We start from the raw sequence: 10,410 nt of genomic DNA on the forward strand, positions 1-10,410 counted from the left end.
CGAGGGAACATGTTGGCGGGGTGGAGGAGAAAGGCCTCCAGCTGAAATTGGAAGGAAACAAGAGGCCCCGGCGGGCGGCGGGGGGGTGGGCAGGGTGGACGTGACAGATGGGCCCTTTAGGAAGATCTCTGACAGCTGAGGGGACCGCGGGGCGGGGCGAGGCGAGGGGCCGCAGAGGGCCCGGGCGGGCGGGGCTGAGCTGCGGGAGAGAAGGGGCGTGTCTGCAGAGGGGAGGAGGGATGTTACTAGGGTAGAAGTGGCAGGCTCTGGCCGCTGATTGGACACAGCTCGCTGGGGCGCACTGTAGCCAGAGGAACAACATGGCGACGTGGGCGGAGTGACCCGGCGGCGACGTCGGGGGCAGCGGCCCGAACGTCGCCTCCGCCTACTGCGCTGCTCTGAGCTGGCACGTCACCACCAAACCTGCGTTGGCAGAGACGGCGGCGGTGGTGTCTGGCGGCTGCTGGACCCGAGAAGAGCTGCCCCGTCTGGAGAGGCCGGTCTTTCGCAGACCCCGAGGAGGGCTCGGCTGGGAGGAGGAGCGGTAGCAGGAGGAGCGGCGGCGGCGGCGGCGGCGGCCACCCACGGCCACGAATCGACTCCGGCCCTCCCTGGACTTCTCTGTCCTGCGGAAGCTCCCGCCTGGTGGGTGAGGCCTGCCCGGCCTGGTCCCCGCAGCGTCCCTATCGCGACCGGTCGGCGGCCCTCTCCTTCCCCGCCCTCCTGCCAGTCAGCATCACCTCAGCGCCGCCCCCCCACCTCCTGGGTGCAGGATGGCGAGCAGCATAGTCGGGGGCAAGTACGAGCTGCTGCGGAAGGTCGGGGCCGGCTCTTTCGGTGACATCTACCTGGCCATCAACATCACCAATGGCGAGGAGGTGGCTGTGAAGCTGGAGTCGCAGAAGGCCAAGCACCCGCAGCTGCTGTACGAGAGCAAGCTGTACAAGGTGCTGCAGGGAGGGGTGGGCATCCCCCACATGCGCTGGTACGGCCAGGAGAAGGACTACAATGTCCTCGTCATGGACCTCCTGGGGCCCAGCCTGGAGGACCTGTTCAATTTCTGCTCGCGCAGGTTCACCATGAAAACCGTGCTCATGCTGGCCGACCAGATGATCAGCAGGATCGAGTACGTGCACACCAAGAACTTCATCCACCGGGACATTAAGCCCGACAATTTCCTGATGGGCATCGGGCGCCACTGCAACAAGCTGTTCCTCATTGACTTTGGACTGGCCAAAAAGTACCGCGACAACCGAACAAAGCAGCACATTCCCTACAGGGAAGATAAGAACCTCACTGGCACAGCCCGGTATGCCAGTATCAATGCCCACCTGGGCATTGAGCAGAGCCGGCGAGACGACATGGAGTCCCTGGGCTATGTGCTGATGTATTTCAACAGAACCAGCCTGCCCTGGCAAGGCCTGAAGGCTGCCACCAAGAAGCAGAAGTACGAGAAGATCAGTGAGAAGAAGATGTCCACCCCCGTGGAGGTCCTGTGCCAGGGGTTCCCGGCTGAATTCGCCATGTATCTCAACTACTGCCGTGGCCTTCGCTTCGAAGAGGCTCCTGATTACATGTACCTGAGGCAGCTGTTCCGCATTCTTTTCCGAACTCTGAACCACCAGTACGACTATACTTTCGACTGGACAATGTTAAAGCAGAAAGTGACCTAAAGGACTGCTCTGGTTAGCGGGTTCGGGTCAGTCGACCCCCAGAACCCCACAGGTTTCTGAGCATGAAGAGAACATATGAAGTAGAGCAGATGATTGAAATAGAACTCTGTTGCTCCCCCAATCTGGACATTTTCGTTCATCTGTACACTCGCCAGTGGTTGTGGACAACATTCACTCGATATAAAGAACTTCATTTCAGTATAAACTGGCTCTGGTCAACATTGGTAATACTGCCTCCTGAGTGTAGCTGCTGTGGTTATGAATATTGACTGAAATAGTGAAACAGGTCCATTTTTGCATTCTTAAGTGGAAAAAAGTAGCTAAGTGGTTAACAGACGTGATAGAGAGAAGACGTGCGTCTACCAGTTCTCGTGACCTTTTCTTTTCAGTTCCGCTGCAGTGAACAGCATGAACATTTTCCAGCCACAGTTGTAGTCTGTGTAAATGCTCGAAATTGTGTATTTGCCAGTATTTTCCCTCCCTGAGGTTTGAGAGTTGTAGACATTCTTAAAACTGTCGACTTCTATGTGCTACCAGCCAGCTGCCATGGTAGCCACCAAAGATTCAGACTGCCTGCTTACCAGCCACAATAGAGCATCTCCAGTGAAGACGAACTTAGTGACTACTAGACTCTGTAGAACTCTGCATTAACTGTACTATTCTTGCTGTTTAAAACAATTGTCCGAAACCGAAAGTTACCATCTTAAAATTGAACTTGTCTGTAAGTTGTTTATGTAAATGTAATCACTGTAGACATCTATAAGACCTGTGATTGTGTTTTTATTTCGAAATGGGAGCTTTTTTGGTTTACAAATTCATTAAAGACTAAAACTTGTTTCTGTTAAAAAAAAAAAAGTGTGTGTGTGTGTGTGTGTGTGTGTGTGTGTGTGTGTGTGTGTGGTTAGTGCAAACGGGAATGGCCCCCAAGCTAGGGGCTGCGGGACTGGGAGGATTGGTGCTGGTGCCCATAGCCCAGGGAGAAGGGTGGGGGTGGAAATCGTGATACATGCTTAGAAGATTGATGCTGGCCACAGGGGGAAAGGGAGGGGTAGTGGTTCCCTTGGGCCACTTCCTGAGGCTAGGCAGGCCCCTTTTCCAAAATCCTCAGGTACAATTTAGCCGCCTTAGATTGAAATCTTTTAGGCTGGGCTGCAGCAGTGTGATTGAAGTTTCTGGCCATCAGCATCTGCATGCCAGAGAGGCCAGTCCAGGTGTCTCCCAGCACTCCCTCCCAGTGTTTTCTTACTCCCACGGGGTCTGGGGCCCTCCTTCCCCAAGCCCCATTCTTTTCAGACTTGTGGGAGTAGAGACTCTGGAATATTGAAGCTACTGGAGGCCTGGCAGGCTCTGCTGGGTGGGCTTGAACTCCTAAAGAGATCGGGGCCTGCGGACCCTTTCTCTTCTCCCCATACACAGAGCCCCTCTGAAAAGTGCAGCCATCCTTCTCCAGCATCCCCAGGCTACCCGTGGGATGAGGGGACAAAATCAGCAGGAAACATCCACTATGAACCCCGACCAAGCTTGGGGAGGGCCTCTGCAAATAACAGTGGTGCCAGGACGTTTGCAGAGGGCTCTGTCCATTCATGGCAGCCCCCTATGCCTGGGGCTAGGGCCTAGTACTATCCCTACTTTCCACATCCCAATGGGAATCTGACCATTTTTAGATGATTTGCCCAAGGCCGTGTGGCTAGCAAGCCGCTGAGGCCTTGAACTTTCCTGGCTGGCAATCCACTCCGAGTACCTTGCCTAGAATGCTCACCCACGGGGGGATTCCCCCAAAGAATTGGCATCCGGACCAACAAAAAGGACATTTCAGATGCCCAGTGACACAATGTGCTGAATGGCTTCACCTATTTCTCCATGTTCACAAGCATATCCGTATCTCCGGAATTCATCTTGAAACTAATTAGCAACTGGGCATCCACGCAGCCCAGCCGATAGAGAACCAGTTCTGGAGTGAGGACATCAGGTTCCCATGTGGCCGCCGTACTTCCTGGCTGGGTGACCCTGGGCAAGTCCATTGCCCAGCCCTTGCTAGAATGGGTACTAAGGCAGAAGGGGTGAGCTTTGAAATAAATAGAAATCGAAACCCTTCAGGGAGGAGTGACCTCTTTGCAGCCAGGCTCTTCCCTAGCCAGTTTCTGGAAGAATTTTCTGCTACAAGTTTCCTTTGCTCCCTCTGGGATAGTACTTTCTAGTGTAGCCTCAGTCTTCTCCATTGGCCGTTGGCCTCTGGAGCTCTAGATGATTTCCTTGTGCCCACATGTGTGCTCCGCTTAAAGGGTGAGAATGAGTCTCCCTTTGGAAAGAATGCGCCTTGTATTTGTAGGGAAGCATTTCTGTGGCTAGAAATCCTGGCTCTAGTCACAGACAGGAATCATTTTTGCTCTTTTCTTCTGATCTCCAGGATGGCTAAATTTCTTGCCCTTACTGGGCACTTTTTTTGCAACTCTGGGTTTTCCCTCCCTTTTCCTGCCCCTCTTTTAAGGGGATAGTTGTAGATCCCCACTGATAATGCAGGGACTGGTTGGAACCCTGGGACTGGAGTCGAAGCCTCAGTTAATTGCTAGCCGTGTGATCTTGGACAAGTCATTTCATCGCTGTCTGACTTGGTTTCCTTATCTGACAAGTTGTTGTGAAACTTCAAGGAGAGAATATATGGAAAGTACTTAAAACAATGCCTGGCACAAAGTAGGTATTTAATAAACTCTCCCCTAGAGCAGACACCAAAATGAAGACTGTGCTGGTCTCTTTTTTAAGTAAAATCCACAGATTTTATTTTCCTGTGATTAGGGAAAACAAAGCCCCTGTTCTGCTTTCCAGATCAGTTCACTCACTGTAAGCATGACAGCACTTTGTTTAAACCCTTCCTTTCATCTTAGAATCATACTAAGCATCTGGTGGGTTTCAATTCCAAGGCAGAAGAGCAGTAAGGACTGGGCAATGGGGGTGAAGTGACTCGCCCAGGGTCACCCAGCTGGGACATGTCTGAGGCCATATTGGAACCCAGGGCCTCCCGTCTCTAGGCCCAGCTCTCTATCCACTGAGACACCCAGCTGCCCCCACTAGTGCCCTGTAGCACTTTCAGATTTTCAAGAGGAAGGAGCTTTCCTATGGGTTCTTGACTGAGCTTCATGACAACTACCTGCTCATTTCAACTGTTGTGAATTTGCTATAATTCCTTTTCCAGTTCCTCTGATGAACCCAAACAGTGTTACAAATGTAAAGGTGGCTTGAACCCGCTGCTGGGAACTTTGTTTTTCAATGAATCAAAGTATCAGAGCTTAGTGTACAAAGATGCAGAAAAAATCCCAACCCATTGCTGAGAGACTGGCTCATACCAAAGTAGTTTCTGTTAGAGGAAGAATCGTCTCCCAATGAGATGAAGAGATGGGGAGTGGATCTGAGCGGAGCATTTCCAGCACACCTTTGAGAAGTAAAGGGAGGGGGGCAGCTCAGTAGATGGAGAGCCGGCCTAGAGACGGGAGGTCCTGGGTTCCAATGTGGTCTCAGACACTTCCCAGCTGGGAGACCCTGGGCAAGTCATTTCACCTCCATTGTCTAGCCCTTACATCTCTCCTGCCTTGGAACTGATACTCAGTATTGATTCCAAGACGGAAAGGAAGGGTTGGGGAAAGAAAGAGGACAAGTGAGCTATGACAGAGAAGGGAAAAACAGAAGGGAGTCTCAGAGTAGAGGATTCAGGCTTATGGAACGTCCTGTCCTTCTGTGCCAGAGCCAGCTGATAGTGACTCAGGAGATCTAGTTGTTAAACGCCCTGTGTTCAATCAGCAAATGCTACCAATCAGGGCTCAATTTATTGTTTTGTTGATTGTCTAGATTTAGGAAAGTGATGGAAAAATGTTAGTAAAGCAGATTCAACTTTAAAGTGTATCGCCTAGATTTTTTTTTTTGCCAGGAGTGTAGATTGTTAAAAACTCTTCTAGTGCTTGTACATCCCCAGATAGTGTAATAAAAGTTGCCATTTCATTACCCAAATAGTTCCAGCAAACTGAATTTTGTCTCAACCACAAGGTAGCCTGAGATAAACTAGAGATAGATTTAAATAAAAGGTCAAGCACAGAACCCAACCTCTGCCTAGGTGTTAGGGAATTTCTTAACTGGGGGCTTAGAGTAGATTCTTTTGGGGCTTTTTATGACCCTCACCTTCTGTCTTAGAATCAATACTGTGTATTGGTTCTAAGGCAGAAGAGTGAGTGGTAAGGGCTAGGCAATGGGGGTGAAGTGACTTGTCCAGGGTCACATGGTTGAGAAGTGTCTGAGGTCAAATTTGAACCCAGAACCCATCTCTAGGTCTGTTTCTCAATCCTCTGAGTCACCCAACTGCCCCTACTTAGAGTAGATTCTGACTGAACCCCAAACCTTTCATCTAAAATAAGCTTCCTAAAGCCACCAGGAGAGAACCAAATAGCTTTAAAAGAACTAATTGTAGAGACAGCTAGATAGCACAGTGGATAGAGTGCCAGGCCTAGAGTCTGGAGGACTTCTGTTCAAATCTGACTGTAGACACTTCTTAGCTGTGTGACCCTGGGCAAGTCACTTAACCTCCAACTGCCTAGCCCTTGCTGCTCTTCTGTCTTAGAATTGATATTAAGATAGAAGATAAAGTTTGAGAGAGAGAGAAAGAATTGTGATAGTGTCACCCCAGTTCACAGAATTTCATTTATCTTTCCATTCATTCAGTATTTCACTTTCTCTTAGCCAATTTAATTTCTGCGCCTCAGAACTTCACGTTTCTAATGATGTTGCAAATCCTCCAGCTGTGTTGTTCGATCGTATTCCCTTTTTAGCCATGGGATGTGCCATAGGTGAGCATCGTTTTCGTTGGCATCTCAAATCTCCCAAGTGACTTTGCTACAGGAAGATAAGGGGGAGGGGCTGCAGGGTTTTAAGCATAACTTCCCTTTTTGCCACAGAAAACATTTCCAATTTTTTGTTTTCTGAAAACCATCAAGTGTACGACTTCTTTGGATTTCTTTTAGGTGACTTTGTCCCCACTGTTTTGATCTGTCGGATCCTGCCGAACCATTCAAGGAAGCCCACAGGGGCTCAGCAGAATACATTTTCCTACTAAAACAGGATGGTTTTTCCCCTCAAAGGTAGTTTATTTGACGTACTCTTGAGAGGACCATTTTTCCAGCAGACTCTTTCCTTTAAAATTGCAAACAAAAACAAGAAGTCCATTCTCTGTGTTGGAGAGAAGAGGAAAGTAATCAGTATTTGCAGGGTGGCATGCTGATGCACCCCAAAGTCTGGAAGCTGAAAAAGGCAACCCAGCGTTTTGGCTTTTCAATTCACTAAAGAAAAACCTTCAAGCCATACTTCAATTCAGAGAAGACTTAAACCCTGTTCACAAAAAGGATGCTAAAAGGGGAAAAAGGAAAATGGATCTTGGCTTCATGGCAACTCCCTGATTTGTCTGTATAACCCCAAGTCTACCGGGCACACTGCTTGTTGGTCTGGTTGTTTGTTTGGGAGCAAAGATCCTTCTCTTGGAAAATCCTTTACCCAAAGTGCCCAATCAACCTGCCTCCAGACCTGGCTGCTTTGGATTCACACCTCCAATGTTCGGGTCCCTCGTTCAGGCCCAGATGCCACATTTCTCCTTCTGCAGGTCCCTCCAGATGTCCAGTGTGAGGCGGCTGGGAATAATGGAGAATCTGGGCTCCAAAAGTCCCCAAGCCAACTGAAGCAGCGCCGTTGGGAACCTGGCTTTGGACCTCCCTGACCCTCAAGCTTAATGGTCCTCACGCACTGCCTCCTTCCCTTGTTGCCCTGCTGTATGTCTGTGAGCTGCTTCCTGTGTTTTTCTATCTTGATGAGCATCTACTCACACTGGGTCTACAAATGCACACACATCTATCACGCCATCACCAAAGGGAAGCGAGAGCTGCACTCAGGAACACTGACAGAACCAAGAGCTGGGAGGCCGGACCTTCCTTTCAACTGGCCAGATTCCAGGAACATCGATGGGGGAATGGCAAGAGCAGGTAGGTAAATGCTGAGGAAAACCTGTAAAGGCTCAACATGGCTCCTGGCCCCAGCTGGCAGCAGAAGACTCGAAGTGCTGCATCCTTGAGCTGTGCGACGTCCAGGCAGATGTAGGAGCCCGGGGCTCAAAGGACCATCTCACGCCACAAGAAAAACTCTTCGGTCTGCATTTTATTGTTATGACTCCTGTAGAGCTTCCAGGTCCGTGTAGGGACTCTTGCCATGGGTAAATTGGGAACTTTGTCCTCCAGAGGCCGCAGGAAAGAGTTGGGAGGGAAAAGCCAGAGTTAGTGTCAGGCTGGCCAGGCTTCAGGGTGAAGGCCTGCTCCCCCAGGGAAGAGACTCAGAGTGCCCAATGCTGGAGGGAGCCTCCTTCTTGGGCTGTGCCAGTGAGAGGGAATGGACTTCCTTTGCTTGTTCTCTCTCTGCTTTTACCCTGGTGGTGGGAACCTGGCCTGGAGGTGTTGGTTTCTGCTCCATTCCATTTGTCCTCAGCTTTAGGTGTCAATGGTGGTCCCCCACCATATTCATGTGACCCTGGAGCTGGGATTCTAGGCAGGATGGCGTAGGCAGCCCGCATGCCCAGCATGGAAGCCTGGGCTTGGAGCCCAAGAAGGGTTTTGGCCTTGGAACCGAGAAGGGGCTCTGTGGGAACTGAGCTGATCTAAGAGCTGAGGTGGCACAAGGGGGAGGGCGATTATACCCCCACAGGGCACGGAGGGACTTTGTACATTCCTGATCAGACTGTGGGAAGTAATATTCCTTTGTAATTGCTAATCCAATTCTTAGAGGTTTCTTGGAATTAGGGGATAGGGGAGCTCCCCCTCCTACTCTGACAGGAACTGGAACAGAGGTGCCCAAATGCCCTTAAGGGGAGTTCAAACCAGAGACCCTCAAGGGAAGTGCTCAAACCATCCCAAGCTTACCTTTAGCTGGGAAGACCAGAGCATCAAGTGCCACAGAAAAGGCTCAAGTCCATCTGACACAAGTCCGGTACACTAAGAAATGAGCCTCCCAATGGCCCCAAATCCAGAAGATCCAATGGGGCTAAGAAATTCAAGTCTGGATTATTCAATTATCCCCACAAATTGTTCGAAGCTTCTTTAGCCACCGGTACCAACCGAGACTCCAAAACGGAGCACTCAGGGCTGCGATTCCACGCATTGCCCCTCGTGTGGGCATTATACAACTAATTTCAAGGAGTTCCTCATCGGCATGTGCGGCCCCTCCACCTAGAAACTGTCTGGGCTTTTGAGATGAAGCATAGAAACACATTTCAGTGCAGGCCACGGTTTCAAATGCTTGTCAAACCTCCTGCATCGATATCTCCACTGGAGCCCGGTAGAGACATCTTTGGACTCTGGAACAAGAGCCTTAGGAAGAGTGGTGTCCCCCAGCCCCCTGGCCCTACTTCCAGCCTGGCCCTAACATCCAGTATCCAAAGGAGCAACCTTGTGGACCAGGGACCTTCCAACAACCAACCCCAAACAACCACTGGAACCTGGAGGGGGTGGCCGCATGAGCTGTGGGAACAGCAGCACTCTTGAGAAGGGAGGTCCTGGGTTCAAATTTGGCCTCAGACACTTCCTAGCTGTGAGACTCTGGGCAAGTCACTTAACTCCAATTTCCTAGCCTTTGCCACGCCCCTTAAAATGGTTATTAAGACAGTGCCAACTTGGAAATGGCCTCTCCAGGTGCTATAGACCACTCCTCCCTACAATCTTGGTCAAGGATTCCGAAGGCTTGGGGAATAATTCTCATCTCCAGATTTCTTGGGGATGCCACACGGCCAAATACCAGACCAAGGGTGACTGTCGGGGTCTGCTTAGCTGCCCTATGTGCCCCAAAGAGGACCTTCCCATCTGACTTGCAGCAGCAATCTCCTTTAGATGCTGTCCCCTGTTAGAAGGGGCTCCTGGCAAGCCCCCACTGTCTGTCTGTCTGTCTGTCTGTCTGTCTGTCTGTCTGCGGTTTCGGTTTGTATTCCCAGTGCTTAGCTGGCTCGCCAAGCTGCATTTGGGAATCAAAGGAGGACTCAGATGTGTCAATGAGTCAGAGGTGGAGAGTGGAACCTTTGGAGCCAGAGAGGGGCTCAGGGATGCCATGTCATCCAGGAGGAGCCAGACTTTAGTGAGCGCCAGGAGATGGAGGGGGTGAGAAGGGGCCTGCAGGGGGTGAGAAGGGGCCTGCAGTGAGCCGAAGGCACCTTTGGGGGCTTGGGCTGAGGGAGCCAGGGCCTGGGGGGCCCAAAGGTAGGGCCCCTCAAGATCTGTGAACTGGGGACAGTCTGGGTGGGGAAGGAGGCCTGGCAGGCAAGCATTCCCCAGAGGAGAGGGAGGCAGGCAGGGGCCTCCCTTCCCTCCCATCCAACCAAGCTGTCTCTCTCCATACCCGAGGGCCTGCCATGGCCCCCCAGGCTCCCTTCTGTAGTGGGTGGGGCCGATTTTGGCTTCTGGAGCTGCTTCTTATTTTCAGAATAGAATTGAACAAACTAATGAGCAGAGGCGGCTCCTGGCTCTTTGAAGCCACAAACACAATGAGCGTCTCTGCGTTTATTTGAGTGCTTTAAACCCCAGGAAGTGCAGTGCTGGAGGCTGGACCTGAACCCAGGCCTAGTCCACTGAGTCCTCTTTCCTTAGAGTGTGGCCTCTCCCACTGGCCCTCTGGGGAGCTGCCCTCAGTTGCTAGGAGTTTCTTTTGTAGGTGGAAGCTGGATGCATGTAGT

General features: G+C 51.1%; 1 protein-coding gene across 1 annotated transcript; it reads left to right on the forward strand.

Annotated features, from left to right (window-relative positions):
• The first annotated feature begins 289 nt into the window (after positions 1-289).
• Positions 290-2,433, forward strand: LOC100023747 (casein kinase I-like). The gene has a single exon (XM_056809718.1). It carries the CDS (start codon positions 774-776, stop codon positions 1,671-1,673), a length of 900 nt encoding a protein of 299 aa, XP_056665696.1. The 5' UTR covers positions 290-773; the 3' UTR covers positions 1,674-2,433.
• The last annotated feature ends 7,977 nt before the right edge of the window (positions 2,434-10,410 follow it).

This window comes from Monodelphis domestica, chromosome X (assembly GCF_027887165.1).
Source record: "Monodelphis domestica isolate mMonDom1 chromosome X, mMonDom1.pri, whole genome shotgun sequence".
NCBI classification, from domain to species: domain Eukaryota; kingdom Metazoa; phylum Chordata; class Mammalia; order Didelphimorphia; family Didelphidae; genus Monodelphis; species Monodelphis domestica.

Bases quoted from the DNA above. Each gene is read 5' to 3' on its own strand.
- LOC100023747 (XM_056809718.1), top strand. From the start codon at position 774: ATGGCGAGCAGCATAGTCGGGGGCAAGTACGAGCTGCTGCGGAAGGTC.